Source organism: Triturus cristatus, chromosome 7, assembly GCF_964204655.1.
Source record: "Triturus cristatus chromosome 7, aTriCri1.1, whole genome shotgun sequence".
In the NCBI taxonomy this organism is placed as follows: domain Eukaryota; kingdom Metazoa; phylum Chordata; class Amphibia; order Caudata; family Salamandridae; genus Triturus; species Triturus cristatus.
The window spans coordinates 65,910,003-65,937,648 of NC_140590.1; the positions used below are offsets into that span (position 1 = coordinate 65,910,003).

General features: G+C 48.7%; 2 protein-coding genes across 2 annotated transcripts in view; one reads left to right on the plus strand and one right to left on the minus strand.

Annotated features, from left to right (window-relative positions):
* Positions 1-17,339, minus strand: part of LOC146808829 (urokinase plasminogen activator surface receptor-like) — a 644,273-nt gene extending 626,934 nt beyond the window's left edge. The window contains exon 1 of the mRNA XM_085615653.1: positions 17,235-17,339. Coding sequence (XP_085471779.1) covers positions 17,235-17,244 — 10 coding nt within the window. The 5' untranslated portion in view covers positions 17,245-17,339. The remainder of the gene's footprint in view (positions 1-17,234) is intronic.
* The window catches only part of LOC146808830 (urokinase plasminogen activator surface receptor-like), a 250,196-nt gene that overhangs the window by 159,511 nt on the left and 63,039 nt on the right, over positions 1-27,646 (plus strand). Inside the window, exon 3 of the mRNA XM_085615654.1 lies at positions 22,251-22,397. Coding sequence (XP_085471780.1) covers positions 22,251-22,397 — 147 coding nt within the window. The remainder of the gene's footprint in view (positions 1-22,250; positions 22,398-27,646) is intronic.

Below are 27,646 nucleotides of genomic sequence, written 5' to 3' on the forward strand. Positions count from 1 at the left end.
TTTGTGTATACCGAAAGTCCTGAAGTTAGACCTTCGTCTCAGTTTACCTTGGTGAATCGGGCCCTATGTGAGTAAACATCTCTAGTATGTGACGATGAGAATGAAGGCTCTAATTCTGTGCAGTCATTGATCATATGAGATCACATCAGTAGATGTGAAGTTGCGGAGGCACCAGCGCCTTTATTTCTTTTATAAAGTAGATGTCAGTTTTCAGTTTCTTAATTATATGTAATCCTTCAGTAACTTTGAACCAGTTACTGTTCTCTTTTTAGCTTTCTTCTTTTAAAAAAAAAAATCTTTAGGACTACACTTACATTTTAACTGCAGATTTTTTTCTTAAGCATTCTCATATTATACGGCTAAAGTGTGTACTATTTAAATACTGTTAAATGAAAAATGTTCTTAAACTGTTATTTTATTATTAGTATGTTGCTTTATTATATGCTGTTATTTTCAACTAAACCATTTGCAAAAATGCAAACTGGAACAAGAAATAAAGGTTTTTTCGAGGTTTCACAACCTGGTGTTGCCCGTCAGTCACTGTATGATGAGAAAACCGGAGTTTGTAGGCTACATGTGTAGATTCAGCCTTAACATAGAGCTCTCTCATCTAATGATTTAATTCACATAGAGCTCTCTCATCTAATGATTTAATTCACATAGAGCTCTCTCATCTAATGATTTAATTCACATAGAGCTCTCTCATCTGCTAGTTCAATTCATAGAGCTCTCTCATCTACTGGCTCCATTTACATCGAGTTCTATCATCTGCTGGTTCAATTCACATAGAGCACTCTCATCTACTGGTTCAATTCACTTAAAGCACTCTCATCTACTAGTTCAATTCACATCGAGCGCTCTCATCTACTGGTTCAATTCATATTGAGCGCTCTCATCTACTGGTTCAATTCACATCGAGTGCTCACATCTAGTGATTCAATTCACATTGAGCTCTCTCATCTACTGGATCAATTCACATCGAGCTCGCTCATCTGCTGCATCAATTCACATAGAGCTCTCGCATCTAGTGATTCAATTCATAGAGCTCTCTCATCTACTGGATCAATTCACATCGAGCTCTCATCTACTGGTTTAATTCACATAGATGCTCCCATCTACTGTTTCAATTCACATAGAGCTCTCCCATCTACTTGTTCAATTTAAATCGAGCTGTCTCATCTACAAGTTCAATTCACATCGAGCGCTCTCATCTACAGGTTCAATTCACATAGATCGCTCTCATCTACTGGATCAATTCACATCGAGCTGTCTCATCTACTGGATCATTTCACATCGAGCTGTCTCATCTACTGGATTAAATCACATAGAGCTCTCTCATCTACTGGTGCAATTCACATAGAGCACTCTCATCTAGTGATTCAATTCACACAGAGCACTCTAATCTACTGGTTCAATTCAAATAGAGCCCTCTCATCTGCTGGTTCAATTCACATAGAACTCTCTCCTCATCTACTGGTTCAATTTACACAGAGCTCTCTCAATTAGTGATTCAATTCACATAGAGCTCTCTCATCTGCTGGTTCAATTCACATAGAGCTGTCTCTTCTACTGATTCAATTCACATAGAGCTCTCTCATCCAGTGATTTCTTTCACTCAGGGCGCTCTCTACTACTGGTTCAATTCACATAGAGCTCTCTCATCTAGTGATACAATTCATAGAACTCTCTCATCTACTTGTTCAGTTCACATTGAGCTCTCTCATCTGCTGGTTCAATTCACATCGAGCTCTCTCATCTAGTGATTTAACTCACATAGAGCTCTCTCCTCATCTACTGGTTCAATTCACATAGAGCTCTCTCATCTAGTGATTCAATTGACATAGAGCGCTCTCATCTACTGGTTCAATCCACATAGAGCTCTCTAGTCTACTGGTTCGATTCACATAGAGCGCTCTCATCTACTGGTTCAATTGACATAGCGCTGTCTCGTGTACTGTTATATTTACACAGAGCTCTCTCATTTAGTGATTACATTCGCATAGAGCTCTCTCATCTGCTGGTTCAAGTCACATAGAGCTGTCTCTTCTACTAGTTCAATATACACAAAGCTCTCTCTTTTAGTTATTCAATTTACATTAAGCTCTCTCATCTAGTGATTAAATTCACATAGAGCACTCTCATCTATCGATTAAATTAAATAGAGCTCTCTTCTCATCTACTGGTTCAATTCACATAGAGCTCTCTCATCTAGTGATTCAATTGACATAGAGCGCTCTCATCTACTGGTTCAATCCACATAGAGCTCTCTAGTCTACTGGTTCGATTCACATAGAGCGCTCTCATCTACTGGTTCAATTGACATAGCGCTGTCTCGTGTACTGTTATATTTACACAGAGCTCTCTCATTTAGTGATTACATTCGCATAGAGCTCTCTCATCTGCTGGTTCAAGTCACATAGAGCTGTCTCTTCTACTAGTTCAATATACACAAAGCTCTCTCTTTTAGTTATTCAATTTACATAGAGCTCTCTCATCTAGTGATTAAATTCACATAGAGCACTCATCTATCGATTCAATTAAATAGAGCTCTCTCATCTGATGGTTCACTTCACATTTAGCTCTCTCATCTAGTGATCCAATTTACATATAGCTCTCTCATCTGCTGGTTTAATTCACATCAAGCTCTCTCATCTAGTGATTCAATTCACATAGAGCTCTCTCATCTACTGTTTCAATTCACATCGAGCTCTCTCATCTAGTGATTCAATTCACATAGAGCTCTCTCATCTACTGGTTGAATTCACACCGAGCTCTCTCATCTAGTGATTCAATTTACATAGAGCTCTATCATCTACTGCTTCAATTCACATCGAGCTCTCTCATCTAGTGATTCAATTCACATAGAGCTCTCTCATTTAGTGCTTCAATTCACATCGAGCTCTCTCATCTACTGGATGAATTCACATAGAGCTCTCTCATCTACTGGTTCAATTCACATCGAGCTCTCTCATCTAGTGATTCAATTCACATAGAGTTCTCTCATCTACTGCTTCAATTCACTTAAAGCGCTCCCATCTACTGGTTCAATTCACATAGAGCACTCTCATTTAGTGCTTCAATTCGCATCGAGCTCTCTCATCTACTGGATCAATTCACATAGAGCTCTCTCATCTACTGGATCAATTCACATCGAGCTGTCTCATCTACTGGATCAATTCACATCGAGATCTCTCCTCTAGTGATTCAATTTACACAGAGCTCTCTCATCTGCTGCTTCAATTCACAAAGATGCTCCCATCTACTGTTTCAATTCACATAGAGCGCTCTCATCTACTGATTCAATTCACATAGAGCTCTCTTATCTACTGCTTCAATTCACATTGAGCTCTCATCTACTGGTTCAATTCACTTAAAGCGCTCTCATCTACTGGTTCAATTCACATAGAGCGCTCTCATTTAGTGCTTCAATTCGCATCAAGCTCTCTCATCTACTGGATCAATTCACATAGAGCTCTCTCATCTACTGGATTAATTCACATAGAGCTCTCTCATCCACTGGATCAATTCACATCGAGCTGTCTCATCTACTGGATCAATTCACATCAAGCTCTCTCATCTAGTGATTCAGTTTACACAGAGCTCTCTCATCTGCTGCTTCAATTCACATAGATGCTCCCATCTACTGTTTCAATTCACATAGCGCGCTCTCATCTAGTGATTCAATTCACATAGAGCTCTCATCTACTGCTTCAATTCACTTAAAGCGCTCTCATCTACTGGTTCAATTCACATAGAGCACTCTCATTTAGTGCTTCAATTCACATCAAGCTCTCTCCTCTACTGGATGAATTCACATCGAGCTCTCTCATCTAGTGATTGAATTCACATCGAGCTCTCTCATCTAGTAATTCAATTCACATCGAGCTCTCTCATCTAGTAATTCAATTCACATAGAGCTCTGTCATTCAGTGATTCAATTCATATTGAGCACTCATCTAGCGATTCAATTCACATAGAGCTCTCTCATCTGCTGCTTCAGTTCACATAGAGCTCTCTCATCTACTTGTTCAATTTACATAGAGCGCTCTCATCTAGTGATTCAATTCATATTGAGCACTCTGATCTAGTGATTCAATTCACATATAGCTCTCTCATCTGCTGGTTTAATTCACATCAAGCTCTCATCTAGTGATTCAATTCACTTAGAGCTCTCTCATCTAGTTATTCAATTCACATAGAGCTCTCTCATCTAGTGATTCAATTCACATTGAGCTCTCTCATCCAGTGATTCAATTCACTAATTCGCTTAGAGCTCTCTCATCTACTGGTTCAATTAACATATAGCTCTCTCATCTAGTGATTCAATTCATATTGAGCACTCTCATCTAGCGATTCAATTCACATAGAGCTCTCTCATCTGGTGGTTCAATTCACACAGAGCTCTCTCATCTGCTGCTTCAGTTCAAATAGAGCTCCCTCATCTACTGGTTCATTTCACATCAAGCTCTCTCATCTAGTGATTCAATTCACACAGAGCTCTCTCATCTAGTGGTTCAATTCACATAGAGCGCTCTCATCTAGTGATTCAATTTACACAGAGCTGTCTCATCTACTGCTTCAATTCACCTTCCTTTTTCTATTAATTTATGTGAGGTAGAGTCGTGTGAGAATGGTGCCACTGATTGCAATTTCATATTTCTATCATTTCTATATTACAATTTCAGTCATTAGACCGCCTTAATGCAACCTTAAAAACATTGGGAAAGAATTCTTGCTTTGTAGTACACTCAGCAAATAAGAGGGCATTCTCCCAACTTTGGCACACCGTAACCTAAGCAAAAGATTCTTAAAGTTACCGTTCACACGCAGTGTCCAATAACTTATTGGTTTAGATAATGCTGCTTCCTTCCGGCTATGTTGGAGCATATGTGTTCATTGTATAGAGACAGGGTCAGACTGGCCTGTAGGGCACTCTGGCAGTGTCCAAAGCGCTGGTCTCACAGATCAGTGTATGGGCTGGTTTTATGGCTGAATGAGAGCCTGTTTTATGGTGTGGTGGACTGGTTTCTGATGTTGATTTATCTGATACTTCCACAAACATGGCATGCAGAAAGCACAAATGCATGCTGTCTCCCATACCTTGAAAAAACCCTTTTATAATTTGTCTTTACAAGTTCAAACCTTCCCTGATTTACAAATGTGAGTCCTCAAGCCAGGTCCCCTCTGCTCCCCTTCATTCATTTCCAGCACTTTTGCCTCCAGCCCCCATTTGCTCCTCCTAACCTCATTTTGCTTCCTCCTAACTCATACTGTTTTAGTATTTTGCATCCTTGTAACTTACTCTTTTTCAGTATTTTGCCTCCTCTTAACTTTTTCTTTTTTCAGTATTTTACCTCCTCCTCACTTTGTTTTTTTCTGGCACTTTTGCCTCTTCCTAACGTCGTTCTTGTTTCAGCATTTTGCCTCCTCATAATCATTATTTGTTCAGTATTTTGCCTCCTTCTAACTCATTCTTTTTCCATCATTTGGCCTCCTCATTGACCTGCTCTTTTTCTCCTCCCTAACTGCATATTGTCTCCCCCTTTACTCTCTATTTTCCTCGTAATCCTAAACAGGATTTTTTCCTCCTTAAATTTATTTTTCATCCCACCTAATGCTCGCTTTGTTTTTTCATTTTTCCCATGCTAAAACTTTGACCGCTCATTTTCCCGCCTTCAGTGCCGTTCACACTTCCACTTCCTGCCTCTTGCTGACTCCGCCCAGGGCTCCTCCGCACTCCCAGGAACCTACTTAATGGAGGCCGCAGCACAACCCAATTTAGCAGGTCCCCGGCCATCGCCCCACTGTTGCTGCCCGCTCGAGCGCACAGCTTGAGCTCCGCGATTGAACTGCCGAATTGTTGATCCACATTCCACTGCATTTTACTTTTCTCTCTTCCTAACAGCTCATTTTCTGCTCTTTACCGCATTTTTCCTCCTCCTAACTCCTGCTTTTTCAGAATTTTGCCTCCTCCTGACTCATTATTTTCAGTATGTTACCTCCTCATAACTTGTACTTTTTCAGTATTTTGTCTCCTCCTCACTCGTTCTTTTTCAGTATTTTGCCTCCTTTTTACATCGCTCTTTTCAAGGACCTTTGCCTCCTCCTAACTTTGTTCTCCTTTCAGCATTTTGCCTTCTCCTAACTCGTTCTTTTTTCAGTATTATTTTGCCTGCTTATAACTTGTTCTTTTTCCAGCACTTTGCCTTCTCCTTAACCCGCTCTTTTTTTCCTCTTAAACAGCATTTTTTCCTCCGTAAACTTGTTTTTCCTCCCACCTAACACTCGCTTAGTTTTTTGTTTTTCCCACGCTAACACTTCCTCTCTCTACTTGTTTTCCTGCCTTCAGCGCCGCTCTTCCTCCCTCTTCCCACCTCTTGCTGACCCCGCCCAGAGCACCTATCCAGGAACCTACTTAATGGAGGCCCTAGCACATCTGCCTAGCAGGTGCAGCTCTGGCATGCCAGAGGCAATCCTGTCTGTGCCTGTCCACGCCTGGACCGCGCCCAGCACCCGGATCTCTGCCCACCCACCGCTACACCAGTGCCAAGATATCAGACCTGAACCCCTGACCCTGCAACAGCAACTGCAGACGCACATCCCCATGCCCAACAGCAGGATCTTTTCCCTGCCAACACTGTCTCTTCTCCTGTGACATCGTAACTCCGGCTCACGGGTCCCCGCCCACCACTACTGAGCTGGGACAACTCCACTGCCTCCTGATCACCACCCAATTGCTTCACAAACATGCCAAACTGATGTCATCTTCCTCACCGAGTCTTGGCTCAACCCAACATCCATACCAGACATCACCACCACCACACTCAACGGATACAAGCTTATACACAGGGACAGCATAAACTAACAGAGAGGTGGAATAGCCATCATCCGCAAAGAATTCCTGCACTGCACAGCCACCACTGACGACACCACCTGTGTCATGGAACATCTCAACTTCCAACGCAACACTCATGGCAAGACCACCATTAGAGGCTCCCTCACCTACTGACCACCAGGACCACCTCCTGCCTCCTGCGAGGCCATTCCTGACTTCATCACTGCACTGGCCATCAATTCAAAGAAAGTAATCCTTCTCGGAAACCTCAACTTTCACTTCGATGATCCCATTGATGCCAATACAGCCAACCTCCTCAAGAGCATGAACAACCTCGGCCTCTCCCAACTAGTCATTGCCAGGTACATGCTCAAACCCATCTTTACAGCCAGCAACAGAGTCAGGTACAACCATGTTACCAAACTCAACTGGTTGGACCACTCAATCATCCATTTCACAAACACATCTGCCACCACAAACCAGCCAGCAACACCCATAGGAGCTGGAGCAAGATACCCGAAAGTTAATGGAGCAACACACTGAGCTCCTCCATTCTGGACACCACTTCCAACGTCAAAGAGACAGTCAAAAATGTCAATGCCTGGATCACCAACTGCACTGACAAAATCAAGCCCATCAAACCTGCCAAACCAAGCAGACCCACCAACCACACCAGCTGGTTCACACCGGAACTAAAATCTACCAAACGCAACTGCAAGTATCTGGAAAGGATTGGGCACTCTAGCAAAGAGCCAAATGACCATGCCACCTTCCAGATAGCACTACCACCACCAGCACCTGAAAGCACATAAAGAAACACACTGCCCACCATCCTCAAAGCCAGCTATAACCACAGCAAAGAACTCTTCGAAATCATCAAGATCTCTGTGGCACCCTATCAGACTTCTTTCACAACAAGATATATACCATCAACAAACACTTTGAACCCCAAACAATCATTGACAGCATCTGCAGCCTCCTCAAGCTCACCGATTCCCACCAAAACCTCAGGATTACAACATGGGACCAACTCGTCACACAGACCACTTCTGTCATCATGAGCTCCATCCACTCAGGAGCACCCAGGGACCCCAGGCCCTACCACATGTTCAACCTGGGCAGATCTTAATTTGTAAAACATTTAGTACCAGGGCCCTTATCGGAAGGCCATTGCAGCATGTGCCACCCATACCCTCCCAGCACTGCCAATGACAGTACCAACATAACACCTAACCATGACACTTCTATAGTGTAACAATTCAGACTATTTCAGGCCACACAAAGCTATAATAATGGCATGAGAGGCTAGTATTATTCATGTTTAATAAATACTGACTTAATAATCACTTTTGTTGCGCTCATCTGAAACTAAAGAGACAGTGCCACCATGTAGTGGAATGCCACTAGTGCCAGTGCTGACAATTAAGTGCAGGTGCTGAGTACCGGAAACCACCCGCACAAATTAAGCACTGAACCTGGGGAACAATTCTATCAGCAAAGAAATCACTACCATCTTCAACATTTTCATCACCTCTGCCACTTTCTCAGTTAAATGGGAACACGCGGAAGTCAAACCTCTCCTCAAAAAACCATCCTCAGACCTGAGAGATCTCAAGAACTACTGGCCCATCTCTCTGCTCCTGCCAAAGTCCTGGAAAAAGCCATTATCTACCAACTCTCAAACTACCTATAGAGCAACGACCTCCTGGGCCTATCGCAATCTGCGTTCAACTTGAACCACAGCACAGACACCACCCTAATCACAGCCATTGACGACATCCAGACTCCCTAGACCTGGGGGAAACTACCGCCCTTATCCGCCCGGACCTCTCGGCAGCCTTCAACACTGTGTCTCTCTGCACCCTATAAAAAAGGCTCCACCATATGGGGCTTCAAGGGGACGCCCTCAAGTGGATTGCATTCTTCCTCACCAGAAGAACCTAGAGCCATCCGCCTCCCACCCTACACCTGGAATCCCAAGAACATCATCTAGGGTGACACTCAAGGATCCTCTCTCAACCCTACCCTGTTCAACGCCTTCATGACTCCGTTGGCCCCATTAGTCAGGACCCATGGACTGACCATCGTATCATATGCAGACAAAACCCAGCTAATCTCTCTCCATTCACAGACCCCGCCACCACCAAGGCCAACTTCAACCTCTGCATGACCAGCATCGCGTTCTGGGTGAAAAACAACTGCCTCAAACTCAACGCGGACAGAACGGACGTACTCATTTTAGGAGCAACACATCCCCGTCGAACCTGCAGAACGGGGACCCTTACCCACACCTACAGAACACACCAGGAACCACTGCATCATACTGGACTGCAAACTCACCATGAAAAACCAGATCAATGCAGTATCCTCAGCCTGCTTCCTCACTCTTCGTATGCTCCACCAAGTCTTCACATGGCTCCCGGCCAGCACCATACGTACCATCACCCATGCCCTTGTTACCAGCCACCTGGACTAAGGCAACACTCTACGTAGGAGTCACCTCACACCTGCTAAAGAGACTATAGACCATTCAGACCACAGCCTCCAGACTCGCTCTTGATCTCCCCAGAAGGGCACATGTCACCCCACCTCCGGAAACTCCACTGGCTCCACATCCACAAGAGGTGCCAATTCAAGATGCTAACACATGACTACAACGTCCTGCACAATCAGGGACCAGCCGACATCAACCACCATTTGAGCTCACACCAGCCCTCCAGACAACGGCGCTCTGCCTACTTCACCGAGACCCACTGCATCCGCCGGAGCAAGAGCGGCAGACGCTCTTTCTCCTACCTGACCCTCAAGATGAGGAACCACCTCTGGACCTCTCCCTCCCTGCAGGAATTCGGAAAGAATCTGAATACCTGGTTGTTCGACTCACTCCTCCAAGCAGCAGAAACCCCCAGCTCCTAGATGCCTCACAGGTGATAAACAGCACTCTACAAATCACTTTTTGATTTGATTTGATTTTTTAGTAATCTGATTTACTCATGGGTGCCACTTTTAATTTGGGGCCTGGGTCTATTATCCGTTCCAGTCCAACACTGAATAGACATTGCTTCAACATATAGTTTAACCCTGCTTTTGTATGTCTGAGCCCTGCATGACTTAGTTTGATCAATTATTTACATTTATATGCACTTCAGTGTATAGTGCCCTGCTGTCGATGGCAACGTGGTTCGTGCTATATAACACTTCAGAATAAATAAATGCACTTTTTTCTTCTGGGTTTATGTTGTAATCATTCATCTTTCAGGAGCACAGCTGCTCCTGTCCATTTCCATTCTTCAAAACAAAATTGTGTTTTCCTCCTGCAGTCACTTTTTGTTTGTGCTGTAAACTCTGGGCCCGCTTCACAAAGGCAATCTGAGACAAAAGCCTAACTCTACGACTTTTAGTATTCACAGAGGTCATATACAAGTCGTATCGTTACGTCTGCAGTCGAGCCGGAATGTCCTGCTTGGGCCGTACTCTCGGGCTCCGGACGGATGAAGCGTAATCAATGGGCCGGAATGTAATTTTTACAAAAAGGAACATTAGGAATGTTTGATAAATGGTAGAGGAGGTCAAGAAAATCAGTTTGGGCAGGGAAAAGGGTCACCTTAGTGTTGACAGTGCAGTCAACACTGAGGGGATCGCAAACTGAGGACTACATGTACCATGATGCACAGGACCAAACTTTTCAGGGATATGATGTAGTGCCCGGCCACACCCTTTTCTCTGCCCAAACTGATTTTCATGACCTCCTTTACCATTTGTAAATCAGGCCCCTTGTTTTTCTTTTTGGGATCGTATGGGGCTGTCCTGCTTATTTCAGTTTTCTGTTTTGTGCATACTTCCCTTTTTTGTATTCTTTCACAAATGTCTGTTTCAATCATCTTCATTGCTCCTCGTGTCTTCTACACTGCACTTCAGCTTCCTTTCCATGTGTCACTTCATCCCTTTGATCTTTGCTGCCACCCCAAAGTCTCAGTTCTCCCTCTCTGTGTCTCCCCCTGCTTCACAAAACCCTCTGAAGCTTTTCTCTAGATGTCATTCATTCGATCAGCTGCCCTAAACCACTCGACACTCCTTCCACAATGACCCTTTATAACAATCATTGGAAATGCAATAGGTCTCGCATTTGCTTGAAATAGAGCTATTGGCGTTGTAAATAGCACTGTCATTGGCAAGGGGCCTTCTTTATCTTTGATGGGCAGCGGTTGTAGGTCCATCTCAGGGGGCATCTCCACCCTGAACTCTGTCTGGTCTGAGGCAATAGTGCCCAGAAGTTGCCTTCAGCGACATGCACCTCTAGACACGTGAATCCAATAGAAAATGATTAAATATATATAAATAGCCTGCTTCTGCAGTAAAACGAAAATAAATGTTGAAAGACAAATAAAACAGAAAAGAGCAAGGGAAAATAATAAACTTAGCTAGGTGGCATGAAGTGCGATAAACAAAGGAGATGTAAATCTTGGAGGAAATGGCACGAGTGGGTGAAAAGACCAGAGAAGGCAAAGTGGGCTGCATAGAAGTGGAGAGGAAAGAGGAACAGATAGCCGAGCAGAGAAGAGACAGCAGTGTTAGAAGGAGGACTAGGAGCAAAGAGAAGAACTAAGGAGCATATCAACAACAACCGGCGATAATTATCGCTGAGCGCACTTAGCGCCAGGATAATTATCGCCGGCTCGCGCCGATTTTTATCGCTGAGATAGCGTGCTATTAGCAACGCTTATCTCATCAGCGATAAAAATCCTGGCGCTAACTGGCTAATGTGAGATTATTGCTGGAAACCCAGCGATAATCTCACGTTAGCTTGTTGATAGGGACAGGCAAACTTAGCCATGATATCCTCCTTCCATAGGGTATCATGGCTAAGTCAGAACAAGCATTTACAATGCAATGGTCTCGGCATTGGTAAAGTTAGAGCTATTGGCATTGCTCATGACATTATTTTTGTTTATGTTTTTGTTTTTAAAACATTTAAAGAAACGGCATTGTCATGAGCAATGCCAATAGCTCTAACTTTACCAATGCCGAGACCATTGCATTGTAATGCTTGTTGTTAAGCCCTGACAGCGAACACCGACAGATGCAAAGTGTAGCCCACATAAGATCTATGCAGGCGGGCAACTAGAGCCACATTTCGGGGGGGGGGGGGGGAGGCTGAAAAAGATTTCGGGGGGGGGGGGGGGGGGGCTACGTCTTCCAGCCATAGGCAGAGTGGCTGTAAAAAGGGGCAGCCTTCGAGACGAGACCTAAAAAGCCTGCCGAAGTCAAGCACCTGTCTGTGTCTGCCCTGCCTCGACTGCTGAAATTTTGAGCCTGTCGTGCAGGTTTTTAACACAGATCCCAGAACAGTAGTCCTGCCTCATCAAAGCTGCTGCAGGAACGAGTTCACCAAACACAACCACCAGCGTCGCCCAGCAAGTAAAGTGGGCCTTAGCCATGAGACAGTTAAACGACTGCATGCCCAGATATATATCCACCGCTAAAACACTGGACTTTTGCCCATATGGCAAGAACTGTTGAGTTCCTCCAAGCGTTGGCCAGTAGGGAAATGCAGAGTAGAATGCACGTGTACGTGTACGATGCAACGTAGTCATTAAGAGAACTCAAGAACAGGAAAGAGAGAGCTGTCACAGAGGAGTTTGCAAAGAAGTTTGTTACCGTTCAGCTAAAATGTTACTGCCCGTTCGGTCACACATTCACTTACCTTACACTAGCAGCTACTCACGTTTAATCCGCTTGAAAATGTAATAGTTCCCAATTTCCCACCAGCTAGCGGACTGTTTATAGTAACCTCAGAGGCACGTGCGTACTTCAAAGCCAATGAGCACATTTGAATTCTGTGCAGCTGCGTAGGATTGGATGAGGTGCCGAAAATGCTCCAATCTTGTGTCACTTTACAGATTAAGAGTCTTTTCCACTCTCAGACGACTGCCAGTATACATTCAGGCGTGGGATTGGCTGTCATGTGATTCGGAAGTAGCGCATCGGTGGACGAATTTTTATTCCCGCGGAGCGCAAAGTGAGCAAGTCGAAATATAATGTCAACACTTCTGTTTAGGGGGCGATCCTCATCTCGGACTGCATAACTTGAGGTTTACGTAGCACCCCAAGAAATTCAGCTGATGGAGGAGGAAGCGCCCTCACTGCGGGTCACAAGGAGCACCCCAAAGCCCCTTGCTGATGGGGAGATCAGCAATTTGAGGCCCACAATTCGAAGTAAGAATAGCGCCCTTCAACCACCATGCTTGCTCAGACCAACAAGCACACCACCGCCTTTCTCCGAGGCAATGTATGCAGCCCAAATTGAATGTCCCTTTCTCATCGCGCATTTCCATATGTAATGGCGATTCAGTGCTCTTGGTAAAAGCAGCTGGTTCTGGTAATCCTTCCACCACTTTCCAAAAGTGCCAGAGGCAGACCGTCTCGCTGAGCCATTCTTGGTTATTCAGCGAGTCCGATAAATTTTTTCAATAATTCTTCCATCAGCCAGATTATTCTTAAATGCATGGTGACAAAAGCTCAGATAACATTCTTGCGCTTCTCTTGTTAAGCCATGGCATTATTTTGTGCGCTTCTTGAGCTATGCAGGGTGTGAGCATCTTGAAGAGCAGCCCCGGCTCTACCCCTCCCCCAATGGCCGCTCTATGACTTAGAATGAGAAACCGTAAGAATCGTATCCAAGCCTCTTGTCACCATGCATTTAAGAATAATCAGGCTGACGGAAGAAATGTTGCAAACATGTATTAGACTAGCAGAGTACCGAAGAATGACTCAGCGAGCTGGTCTCCATTTGACCGTTTTGGAAAGTTAGATAAGGGATTAGCAGAAAGGAGCTGCAAATTTACCCGTTTGGGATTTCTGAGAGCCAAGGAGATACAGCGGCCCCAGCTCTACCCTGCCCCCTCCTCCAAAGGCCTCGCCCGCACAGCCTGAGAGGCCACAACGGAGGAGCAGAGCGGCCTCTAGCAACTGTCTGGGACAGGAAAGCAATGCAAAGTTGAATTGTAAACTCCACGTCTGCCACAGAAAATAAATGCATTTAACCTGTGAGGTGCGCTGGGGTGAAGTCACCATAATTAACCAATACAGGGTTGAAAATGTAAAAGCAGAGTCTGAGACAGGAAAGCAATGGCTCCTTAAAAGGTAAGCGCGAGGTATCTCAAATAAGGCAACATCCTAAAACAAGCCTTCGATTATTAGCCTCCTGCTTGGTTTTATTACAAAGCCTAATGAAAGTTGGAAGATTGCCTGACACGAAGTTTGGAAGTGGAAGTGAAATAGCTTCTTTGAGTCAGACGACATTCTGTGGCATCACATTCAGGAAAATATAGAGTATTTTGTCTTCAACATTGAGAGTCTGGGGAAGGGAGCAACATTGCACTGTATCGCGTCTATAACCAATTATGTAAACACGGGAGAGAGTGGTTTCAGATGGCTGTGTGAAGGAAAACGAGCTATAGGAGGAGAAGTAAAAGAAACTGTGCAAAATTAAATATGCTGCATACATCAATATAATTTACTCTCCCTAACACGCCTACTTTGTGACCCTTAGCAGACATGCCAGCCCTCCCGATTCAGGCGGGAGACTATCGATTTCAAGGCTAGTCTCCCGCCTCCCGATTCAAGCTCCAGAAACCCGATTCCTCGGGGTTTCAGCTGACAGGGATTGGTATTGTGTAACGCGCTAATTCTTCCAGCAATAGTGGCGATGCAGGGGCTCTAGGAGGGGTGAAAATCCAACAAAGCCCCATTAACAAGGGAATGGTCTTTTAAAGACCTATGAAGTACTGGGGGGCGGCTGTGTGGGTGCCCAGGAAGTTGTTTCAGCCCGAGGTGCCACACACGAGGGAGGGGGGGGGGGGGGGGGGGGTTGGTGTATGCGCTGCCAGCAACCTGCCAGGCCAGTGCACAACACTTGTATCGCCCTCTCTCTGCCTGCCATTGCACTCCATGCTTCTGAAAGGTAAGACAAAAACGTGCATTTGCGTTTCAAATGTCCGATCCTGCAGCCGCACACTTCCAAAGCCCATACAGGACAGTAACCCGATTCACGGCCCCATTCTCCCGATTTTTTCCAACAATTCTCCCACTTTGCTCTTCTGAAATGTTGGCATGTATGCCTTAGTGTGTCCTTAACATGCGCCGATGTGTTCGATTTTCCGTGACTGCGCATGCTGTCCCCTTAACTGCTGCGTGATAACAAGTGTAAATGGTTTGCTTTGGCAACCTTGGGAATGGTTGTGCTTGGGCATTAGCAAACAAATATATTTGTTGTGCGCCTTAGTAAATAAAATTACATAACCAGAACATTACAACCGCTGTTACCTGCATTGGACTTAGCTAGCAGGATCCCTGCCACCATATATTTCACTTTATAAATCTATTGTTATGATCCAATGGTGCTTGGCTATAGGTCAGTAAGTAACTAGACACTGCTCCTTTCTGTTCCTCGCTCTGTTTGGTGTTGTGAAACTGAAAGCGCCATGAAGTCTAACAAATCACAGCATGTGGTTACGAACAGAGCAATTGGCTTTTAACTGCTAATTCCTCACTAACGTAACCAGCTCTATTGTACAGCGCTCTGACACCTTTGGGTAATGTACGCGCTTTATAAAAATGCACTAAATAAATAAAATAAATAAATTAAATGGTGACATAGATCACATAGATTGTATTAGTAACTTCTGCTTTCAAATCGGCTGTGTGTTGTTGCTGCTACTGCAAAGTGACGCACACAAGTTTCAGCAATGGAGAGCTGGTCTCTGCCAGCCCAAAGAGCCTGCACGGATGCCTGTTGCACGAAGCAGCCCCAAGAGCTGTGGGTCGCTTGGGAGGGATGTCAGAACGTGACGTAGCAGAGGACAGGAATCATGACTTGCCTCTTCAGCACTTAGGTGGGGCAGGGGGGGCTAAGGCTCGGCTGGACAGGGAGCGCAGATTAGGTTATTATATTTGTAGTGTCCAAGCATGGACACGTTCTAGTGCTCCGACCTGCTGTATTACACTGTACACCCACCCACCACAGACGTCACTGTGTCAGGTGACGCTGTCAATAAAAGGGGCCGAGCGCACGTGCTCGAGGCCATTCCCACTATCCCCAACTATGTGTCCTGTGTCCTCCTTCACCTAGCATGTGGGCCTAGGGCCCATCATTACATTGGCGACGAGGGTGGTACGTTACCCCGCGTGTGCAGCCCCAGATCGGCGCACCTTTGATGGTTGAGGGGGAAGGAGGACTGCCCGGTGAGCACACCCCCGGGTGACGGCGCCACGCGCCGTGAAGCCAGCCAGGCGAGCGGAGCCCGCAGCAGGCCCTGCGGTGACCGGGTGCCCACCCCGCACCGCCACGAAGACTGGTAGGCGACGCTGTGCCCCAGGGAGGAAGCGTGGCAGTCGGGTGCCCACCCCGACCTGCCGCTGTGCCTAGAAGCGCCCAGAAGGAAGTGCCGACCGTGCGGAGCCCACCCGCACCGGCCGCGACGCCGAGAGTGAGCCGGAGAAATCGGGTGCCCACCCCGAACCTGTCTAGCCTGCCACCGTGCCCGGATCGAAGAGTGCACCGAGCGGAGCCCACCCGCGTCGGCCACGACCCCTCACAGGAGCCTGTGTCACGCGGAGCCCACCCGCGAGGAAAAGCTGAGGCCCGCCGGCCGAAGGTGAGGAGCCGCGCGAGGAAGCCAGCGGGAGCTCACCCCGTGCTTTCATACGCCTCAGACCGCAACGGCAGACACTGAGTGACCCCATCCGCAGCGGGAGCCTACCCCGCGTGAGGATCGTGGGCGAAAAGGAAGCACCCGGCCCGTGGCCCACCCGCGACGGACCACAGCAGCGGCACCAGCAGCCCCCCCCGCGCGGTCGGGGAAGCGACGAGACCTGCTGCGGGGGAGGAATGAACTGAGGTAAAAGCGGAGCCCACCCGCGAAGGAGCCAAGCATGTCGACACCCCCCCCCCCTGCCGCGCGAGGACTGCAGGAAGCTGCCGCGGGCAGGGAGGGAGATTCGAGGATAAGGAATGGCCGCTGCCGGCCACGAAGACATGCCCCCACACCTCACAGGACCCCCAGCGGCACTCAAGAATAAAGGTATCACCAGCGGGTGCCTACCCCGCATGAGGGCGAAACGAAATGCAAAGAATGGCCGCCGCCGGCCATAGAAGAATGCCCCCAACCTCGTAGGACCCCCAGCAGCGCCAGCGCTGCCAAACGTGAACTGCAACTGAGGGCACAATGGAGCTGACTGCCACCATGCCCAGAAGTCTCAAATGCACTGACACCCACAGCGTGGCAAGTGAGTGTGTCTCTCCCAACGCACACACACAGAGTAATGCCTTGACTCTGAGAAGCCCACTGACACTGCCTGTGCCCCCTCCTGCCTTCAACTAAATAAACGAAAGACTTACCTGCTGCCATGTCCTGGACTCCACTGCTCCAGCCCCATCTGGCCTCCACTGGTCTGCCTGGCTCCAGCTCCCCTCCAGCTCTCCTAAGCACGAGTGAAGCCTGGAAGAGTGGAAAGGAAAACAAGGGATAGAGTTTTTGCAGTACAGAAGGTTGCTGCTGAAGCCAAGGAACAGCAACACTGCCACCCAGTGGCCACCGGCAGTACTGCAGCAAGAGGAAAACCAACAAGCCTACAGCAATCCAAAGAAGTCCAGCAGCCACAGGAGACCGACGGCTCGCAGCGCAAGGCAGAAGAGGCAGCAAGGCACGTACCGCAAGGTCTGACGGATGCGCGAAGGTGAGCGCACGGGAATGCGACGGAGGCGCACAGGAATGTGCCAGAAGCGCAGGAACGCGACAGAAGCACAGGAAGAAGCAACGGTGTGCCACAGGGATGCAGCGCTATCCCACAGCAACAAGGAGGAAGAAAAGGAAATGGTGTCAAGCCACATCCACCCCAGCGAGGACTGCGCTGTCGCCGCATCAAGTGGAGCCAACCCTCGAGAGAACAAACGGACTCAGCGCAGTTGTACCCCGGACGCGGAAGGTACGCTGCAGCGCCTACAGGAGAGGAACCCACTGAAGAGGATGGGCGCAGCAAGTATCCGACACTGGCGGCCATGGATGCAGAGCAACACCCAGTGGCGCCAAGAAGCCACCACATCAAGTGATCCTGATACTAGGAGCAACGCTACACTGAAGAGGTACCACGACGGTACGAAGAGTAGCACGCACCAGCGCCTGACAAGGCAGCGGACACAGGTAGTCACACGACGTGACGCACCTCGTGAAGCCGACCAGCCAAAAATGGTCGCACCACAAAGGCCCAGCCGACCTGCCAAACGGTCGCACCACAAAGGTCAAGCCGACCAGCAGAAAATGGTCGCACCACAAAGGCCCAGCCGACCTGCCAAACGGTCGCACCACAAAGGTCAAGCCGACCAGCCAAAATGGTCGCACCACAAAGGTCAAGCCGACCAGCCAAATGGTCGCACCACAAAGGCCAAGCCGACCTGCCAAACGGTCGCCCCACAAAGGTCAAGCCGACCAGCCGAACGGTCGCACCACAAAGGCCCAGCCGACCTGCCACATGGTCGCACCAAAGAAGCCGACTCGCCTGGAGTCGCACAAAGAGGTCTGACGCAAGACCGAAGATATCCTGCCAGTGATCGGCAGCGCGGACCGTCAAGTGGTCCAAAGAAGCTCAAGAAGAACCAAAGCAACTGGTGAAAGGGAGAAGACCGAAGCGGACCATGAGCATGGCCCCACGAACTTCAACCGACGTAACTGGTGACAAGGTGAAGATGAAGAGAAGGTCACGACCCTAACTCGGAATGCTGAGGAAGATGAAGAGAGTGTTCTCGGACGAGGACAAGACCAGGGGGAACACGTGCAGAGTGCGCGCGCTGCATGGAGAAGCCTGGCCAGATAAGAGGAGAACAGGAACGGTCCAGAGTAGGGCATGAAGCGAAGAGATGAAGAGACCAGAGTGGCACGTCCGCCACTAAGAAAAAAAAAGATGTCTGAGTGGCACGTTCGCCACTACAAGAAAAGAAGAATGAAGATATCGGAGTGGCACGTTTGCCACCAAAAGAAAGGGGAAAGGAAGAGATCTGAGTGGCACGGTTGCCACTGCAACAAAGAAGAAGTCAGAGTGACATGACATCCTCACGGAGAAAGAAATAGAGGAAAGAGAGAAGAGGGTGGCGAGACTACTCACACCTCAAAGACAAGGAAGGTGACAAGCACGGTGCGCAAGTCCTGAAGAACACCCGTGGCACGGAGAAAAGACCATCTGTTTGATGATGCTTTCAGCGCACCTGGGATCTGCAGGGGTGAGCAGGCCGGACTATTCGAAACACCCACCTTTGGGGTCACACGGACACTGGACAACGCCAGCCGTGGTGACCCAGGGGCAGAGGCCTCAGGGATGCCAGTGAGAGAGCGTCCCCGCGACGAGAGATGGTCATCAGCCGCCCTCCAGCAAAGGTCCCAGGAGGATGAAGACATTGTGTGCGAAGACAGGAGCCAACAGCTACCCTCCAGGCACGACTGCAGAACCCGAGGTGAGACTTGTCGTCTCCTCTGCACCCACACGGATCGGCGTGCGAGTAACACGACACAGTACACCCAGCTCAGGACGAGCCAGAGGGCCTCAGGGATATCCCGTGGCAGGGGAACACCTGCGAGAGAGGCATCCTGGTGAGAGGGGTGTCTTGCAACCAATCCGTTTTGCAAAACAGAACACACGCCACAGATAAAGAAAAGGACTGGACGAAAAGACGAACGGCAACATCTAGCGGTAAAACCACAAGAACTCAACTGCGTTTGTCGCCAAGAAAGTAAAAGCGAAGGAAAGACTGTGAGAACAACTTCAAGGCAGAGCCGTCAAACAGACTAGATCCATCGAGCACCCATGACTGGTGCCACAGTGAACTGGTGATCGTCTGCGACAGGAAGAGCATCGTCCGCGACAGGAAGAACATCTTCTGCGACTCCAAGCAGCTGAAGCGTGAGCGATTCTGCAGAAGTTTGGTCACTGTATTACAACTGTGTATATCTTTCTTTCTCCCCCAGGTTGAACTTTGACGTTTGGTTTTGTTATTAAAAATTGGGAGGGATGTAGTGTCCAAGCATGGACACGTTCTAGTGCTCCGACCTGCTGTATTACACTGTACACCCACCCACCACAGACGTCACTGTGTCAGGTGACGCTGTCAATAAAAGGGGCCGAGCGCACGTGCTCGAGGCCATTCCCACTATCCCCAACTATGTGTCCTGTGTCCTCCTTCACCTAGCATGTGGGCCTAGGGCCCATCATTACAATATTGATCGAAGATATTTCCAAAAAATAATTAATTAAGATGTCGGCTGTCGACATCTCTCGGGCCCCGCTGTATTTATATAGTACGGCTCTGATCGGCAAGGCCATTAGTCTCACCATAAACATTCGTTTTAAAATCGCCTTGTTTGGTGCCATGTCGAGGTAGGGTTATCGTCGGTGGGCTTCATAGGAACTTGCGAGTATCCCAGTGTTGCTGCTGGATGAATTCAGCTCCTTCAAGTCCCCTTCCTTTCATAATAATCTGACTTGTTTTTTCAGTATGGACTTTAGGATACCAGGCTGGTGAGTAAAGTCCTGCAGTTTGGACATGTCGAGGTCCAGTTCGCTACAGGCGGTGTGCAGGCCATCACGCCATAAGTTTTATGGGGTGTATGGGGTGGCTGCGCAAACCCCTCGATAGAACCGCACCATTGAGGCCCAATGCTCATAACTCTGTTTATTCACCCCAAATTCCAGTCGCACCAGAGCATTGCGAGCGTGAGAGGGAATCTGAAAGATTTGTTTAAATGCTCGACAATTGGCATGTTCCATAGTGTTAATAAAAGTCACTGGGGATGCTATCAAACCATATGTGATTGCGGGGAGGAGTTTGGCATTTATAACCTTTCTCATCGCGTTGGTCGTCGGGCTGCTTAGCTGCTTAGCTTGGAGTACAGTTTGCACAGAGCGAACGTTACTGCTTTGACTTTTGTTTCAACGGAGGCAATGTGTGCTGTGGGTTTCCCGTTGCTCATCAGCCACACCCCCAGGTATTAGAGCCTACTTTGCTACTTATATATTAAATATGTGGTGGCTTCATTTACTACAAAATGACGCAGAGCTTCACTGTAAGCCATTATGCAGTGCCGAGCTCCATCATTTTAAAAGCACAGTGATGCGTTGTATTAAAAACAATACGACTCATCCGTGTGCTTTCCACTGCACTGGCACACAATTGGCTGCAATGCATCAGTACAGGGACTCTTGCGTCATGTTGCAAGGGTGCCTGCACTGCGGGGATGATTGTTTTCGTGCAGGAAGGGACACCTTCTGCACAAAAGCAATCATTGTTGGCATTTTCCTCTTTCTATGCGTGCTGCAGAAGCCGTCTGGGGAGGCGTAGGATTCTGCCTCATTCCGAGCTTTACAAAATATTGTAAATGTGGGAATGTGTGAATGTGTCAAGTTCCATGGATGTTGCGTGGGGACACCCACAACAACACCCATGGAATGCCCCTTTCACACAGAGTAATGCGTGAAAGGGGCCCATATTTACAAGGCCATGAAAAGTCACGCAGGGTAACTTCACGTGGCTTTGTAAATATGGACAGGCACGCAGCGCTGCCGGTGCGTCAAAAGAAGTGCCACACCGGTGGCGCGATGGGCTTGTAAATGAGGCCACTAGTCTTCTGTTGCTGTGGCTGGACATTGTGATTAATATGAGCGACTACTCTGTTAGATGTGACTTAACTCCAAACCCTGCACAATGCCCCTTTTAACTGCTCGTCTCTACTACCACAGGAGAGTCAGTCGGACAAAAGAACTGCCTTGTTTATTCATGCGGAGGGCATTGTATCCAAGGCCCTCTTACACCAGCATTAAACGATGGACACCAATAGGGACACTGCACTACACCTGATGAGCCCTGGCCGCAGAGAATAGGCCTCGCCAACACACTCTGATTCGCTGCCATTTACCTCTCCTTCGCTTTTATCTCATCATCTTTTACATTTATGTTGTACTCCAATTACTACTGAAGCATGTCTTTAATAATGGAAAGCATTTTTAACGGAATGGCATTAGTAAGGAAATAGATGGAAACATAGGTGGGGCAGTTTTGAGATGTAAGAAGTACGGTTGAAAAGCACCAGAGAAGGCTTGGATAGAGGCGTCCAGGACAGGGGGGTTGCTCCAGAACAAACTGCGTGAATATCTGAATCTGTACTCCAGGAGAGGGACACATGGATAGAAAGTTCCCAAGATGATAGAAGCAGCAAAGACCCTATGGTGTTGGGCCTGAATATGAGAGCCTGTGTGCTCCTTAGTCAAGGACCTGCCGGCGATTGAGTGGTGACCCACCCGTGCTTGATGGTTTGGGACAAGTACTTTGAGAAATTCCTAACTTCTTTTGGTATCTGCTGCTTTTTTACAGTCAGTACAACTGTTGACACGGTGATGAAAGGCTGTTCCACCACCGCACTCTGCAACACCACCTCTGTCCTGAGCACCGGAGCCGGCTCCATATTCATGACTTCCAGCTGCTGCGAGAGCAACTACTGCAACCTCAACAGCTTCTCAGGTGAGTGAAGGACAGAATGCGACCAGCTCAAGAGCTTTGCTTAACGCCCTAGTGATAGAGGAGGCATATACTGTGCAGTGGCGGCTGGCACGGATCGGGGGTGGCAGGGCGGGGGGGGGGGGTAGAGGGACAAAAAAAAAATACACTTACCTTGTGACAGCCACTCCTCTCCTCCGCTTCTCTTCCCGATGAGTTCTGGGATGGAAGCAGGAAGCACACAGGCTCCCCTAAGCCATTCATGATGCTGCTCTCACCGTGACAGCAGCGTCTTGATTGGTCTGTGCACCATGGTTTGGCCCTCAGACGGGCACTATGAGCCTATGCAGGTTCTCCTCCCAGGCTGTAATACAGCCTGTTAAAGAACATGCAAAGTGCGCCAAACCGTCATGCACTTAGAAATTGCCCCACCACACCTCCCCCTGCTCTGTGAGCAGCCCAGCCCTACCCCGTAATACTGCCTCAGCAGGGAAAAATGAAATGATAATAACATCGTGTTATTATTTTATTTTTCCTTTTTTGCCCTACCAAAAAGCAGTGGGACGATGCTCCTCCGCCCTAGCGGAGGAGCCGCCGCTGAAACTGTGCCTGGTCCACCAATACCTTAGATAAATCCGAAAGTCAACCAGGTCTCATCTGTGGCAGAGTTTGCTGGTATTTACCAAACAAACTGGTGCTCACACATAATGGAGAAAAGGAGCAAGAAATAGGAGGCATTTCAGACCTGCTTTCTCTGTGAATTCTCTTGAATGTTTTTTTTCCCTGTGTGATTAATTTGAATGAAGCCTGACACAAAGAGGAACTTTTATTTACAAAAACACAAAGAAAATGGTGGCCTGAATTTTCTTTATTAAATATGTGGGAGGGGGTATTAATAGGGCTCCCATCCAGAGCCCATTGTTGGCTCTGGGACCCCATCACCCAGGGCTGTATAGATTAAGGGAATAGGAAAGCACAGCCACCCTCCCCAAGCCCTGTTAGGCCCCAGAGGCCCTGCCCACAGGCTTAAATCCCCCAGAGCCTCAAAAGGGGAGAGGGGCCACGCCGCACCATGCACAGTGTTCTCATAAATAATTTCCTTGCAAATGTTGCAGTGTTATTATTAGTGATGTCATGGGTGATGTAATATGTGGGGTAATTAGCAGTGCATGACGAGGGTGTGAGTTATAGTTTCCTTAAGGCACGAGTTATAGTTACTTAAGATAACGATAACTATAACAGCGCCAACCCCACTAAAGGGAAACACCAGGGCCTTGTGCCATGCATGGCGAGGGGTTAGCCTATGGCCAGGGCCTGTGGACACCCCATCCCCCTGCAGTCAGCCAACCTTTTGCTGTACCCGGTCATCAGCCGTCTGCAGCGGGAAGCTGAAGCTTTGCCACGTGGCATAGGATTGGCCTTTTGGCCCCAGGAACCCATCCTTTGGTCCAAATATAATATAAAAGGGGAGGGGTCATGAAGCCCCCCTCCTCAAGCCTTAATAGGCCCCATGTATTTTAAATGGGAGAAGGCATGCAGCTCCTCTTTTTGAGCTTCCTTGGGTCCCAGACATCCCATCCCCTGGGGTCAAATATAATTTAAAAAAAAGGGTAGGAGGCCGCAGGCCCACCTCCCAGAGTATTATTAGGCACCAGGGACCCCATCTCCCAGGGCCCTATGTATTTTAAAGGGGAGGGGGGGCAAGTGACCTCTTCCCTGAGCCACATTTGGGCCTGGGGACCCCATCCTCTAGGGCCTTTTTTTTTAAAAAGGGGAGCCTAAACAATCTCCCTCACTGAGTCCTTTTCAGCACCGGGCCTAGCCTCCTAATTAAGAGGAGGGGGGTGCGTGGCCCCCATCCACAAGCACTAAAAAGGCCCTGGGATCACATCCCCCTGGGCTACGTTTTTTTAAAGGGAGGAGTGATGTGCAGCCTCCCTCCCCAAGCCTATTCTGGCCCCGGGTACCCCATACCCCAGGGCTTCTGTTTCATTTAGGTGGGTGCCCTGGTGCCCACCCAGGAGCACCCACATGTCAGGGCAGGGCCCTGTAACACCAGCCAACTCCCCGCATGCTGCGGCTGCTGGCATTGCTGGCATTGCTCCTGCCCCTGGCAGCAGCTATTCATGCTGCTCCCTCTGGCCAGGAGCAATATCTTGATCTGTTACCCTGTTGGCATCAGTGATGGGGTTCCAGGGGCCTTTAGAGGCTCGGGAAGTGGTGCTGCATGGCACCCCTCCCCTTAGAAAATAAAGTGAGTCCCGGGTGATGGTGTTTCTGGGGCTTCGTGGACTCCTCCCCATGGGGTCAAAAACAGCCAGGTGAGTAGGGACATGTGCTCCTTGCCCTTATAAATACTTCAAGCCCTGGGCGATGGGGTCTCCAGAGTATAAATGGCCTGTGTAGGGGGACAATGTGCCCCCCCCCCAAATAAAAATAATTGCATTGTCCCTCCAGGCCCTGGCCCACCCCTGGGTGGGGGCGTTTAAAAATTAAGCGCAGGAATCTATGCTTTTTTTGCTTAATTTTGCAGCGGATTCACAGATCCCTTGCAAATTGGCAGCAACATTTTTATAAAGGCCACACGGTCCCCCTCCCAGACTGACCTTGCGCTTGGTGATCCTGTCCCCTGAGGCCGGCCCTTCGAAATCAAGTGTGAGGTGGACTATGGGGGCCCCCTCCCAAACAAATTTTGGCCCAGGGGAACCCATCGGCCACAGCCCAGCCTTAGAAATTAAGTGAGAGGTGGCCACGGGCCCCCTCCCAGGCCAATTTCATCCACGGGGACCCCCACATCTTGGGTATGGCCTAAAGAGATGGGGGGGTGGCTGCCATTTTTGGCCCCAGGGACCACAGCCCCTGAGGCCAGGCCGTACGCGACAAATGAGAGGGAGGGCCTGAGCTGGCTTCAGCTATGTCCCAGAGTACCCCCCGTGACATAGCGGTTTCCCTGCCTGCACTGGTGTGGGCAGGTAAACCTGTTTTTGCTCTCGTTTGGCGGGAGTAATTTTAGAGCTCTCGACAAGTGAGAACAACCACTAAGTCCACTTCCAGCAGGCTGGAGAATTAGAAATGCTCCTGCCCATGTGGAGCTAACTTAACAGCTGGCAGGAAAAAGATGAAAAAATTGCTCCCGCCCACAGGGAGTAGCATTTTTTGTTGCTCCCTGTGGGCGGGAGCAATTCTGCCTCCTGCTGGGGGCAAGGAGTTGGCTGTGGCATTTGTGCTCCTCTTGCAGCCTCCAACAAAGAGGTAGTGGGTGCCCTGATTGGGTTCTACGGCACCCACCATTTATTGGCCAGGGGGTGGTGTCCCTGGTGCCAGAAATCAACCGAGGGAGGGGGCTGTGTGCCGCCCACCCCTTAAAAAAAATGTGGTGGGCCCAGGGGAATGTGGTCCCCAAGGTCTGAAAACAACCCGAGGAGGTGACTGCGTGCCCCCAACCAGGTTGGCAGCCTTTGGGGGGTGGCCACAATGCCTGGCCACAGGCCGTTGGTGCGCGGCATAGGGTTCGTTGCATGCACAGGCTAGGCCCTATGGCTAACCGTGGTGTGGGGTTGGCTGTATGCAGATGGTTAGCCGCAGGCCCTGTGGGTAGCTCCCCACTGCGTTTAAAAAAACCTTGGAAATTTACTGAAAAAATCAAAGGTTACAGGCATTTTATAGTTAGGTCTACAATTTGCACACAACAATCAATAGAAATTCAGCAGTTGTAGCTAGACTTATCTCAAGAAACTGTAACTCATGCCCTAAGGTACCTATAACTCGGGCCTTGTCATGCACTGCTAATTACCCCACATATTACATCATTCATGACATCTTCTAGGACATTATTGATAATATCAGTACAACATTTGCTGTGAATTTTTTTATGAGAAAACTGTGCATGGCGCGGGCACAAGTTATAATTACCTTAGGGTACGAGTTATAGCTTCATGATATAACTCTACCTATAACAGCTGGATTTCTATAGTTTAGTGTTTGCAAATTGTGAACCTAAGATAATGTCCCTGTAACCTTTGTTTTTTGTGTGTCAAAAAAACAAAAAAAAACAAATGTAGATATATATATATTCACTGAAAAAACCATAGGTTTCAGGGGCGTTATAGTTAGCTGGACTTTTCACTCGTACAAAACCATTGAAATTCCCCCGTTATAGTTAGTTCAGCTAACTATAACTCGCGCGCCCGCAATGCACTGCTGATGACGTCACATATTACATCTGTTGGACCCGGCCGCGTGGCGTGGTCCTTAACCCCCTGGATTGTGCCCGTTCCCCACCCCGGCCTTCACGGGCCACCCGTCTGAACTGCACCAAGGCCCTTCACCCGGAGCTGCACGTGGTCGCATACTCCTCGTGGCTCCGCCATCTTGTTGGCATCCACGTCACACCGTGCACCCCCGCTCAACCCGGCCTCGACCCCAGCGAAGCCCCGACATCGAGGCACCACGAACTAGCCAGGGGGTGCCGCAGGACCCATTCATCGCCCCCGGCGGAGGACAGTATCGATGGGACCCCCAACTGTCCTCCCCTCTCGAGGTGTGATCGCCCTGCAACTCCCATGGGCCTGGCGCCTCTCCTGCTGGGCGTCTGGCCACCTCCACCCGGCCACTCCGCCCCCTCGGGCGCATAGGTCCGGACATCAAAGGGCTCCAGACCTATATCTGGGGCGACCCCACCACAGCTCGGCAGTTGTATCCCGGAGTCGCGAGCCCTGCTGATTGAATCGCGGCTGACCCTACGGAGAAGAACTCTTGTCGGAACCATCACGAGCCCTGCTGACTGCGTCGCGGCTCCTTCTTGTGAACCCTTTCTGAACCACCTGGAACATCGGAGCCCTGCTGACGCCGTCGCGGCCCAACCTCGCTGAAACCTTCCTCGGAGCCCTGCTGACGACGTCGCGGCTCGAGCTGAGCAGAAACCATCTTGAGAGCCCTGCTGATTTGATCGCGGCTCTCCACGAACTGTACGCCAGAGCCCTGCTGACGCCGTCGCGGCTCGACCCATCCGAGATCCGGAGGTCCTCCAGCTTGAGGATAAGAACTGGGCCCCAGGTACCCTCGTACCGCATTCCTGCCAAAGACTGTCCCGCTACCCCGACCCTTCCAAAGAGACACTGAGACTTCGGGTGGATCCCTCGATCCCTTCGTGTAAATATTGACCTCGTAACCTTTTTATTGCTGATAAAGAATTGCTTGTCACAAGACAACCTCCTTGAGTCCTGTGTGGTGGTGTTACTGTGCTAGTACGTGATAGGAGAAGGATCTCTCAG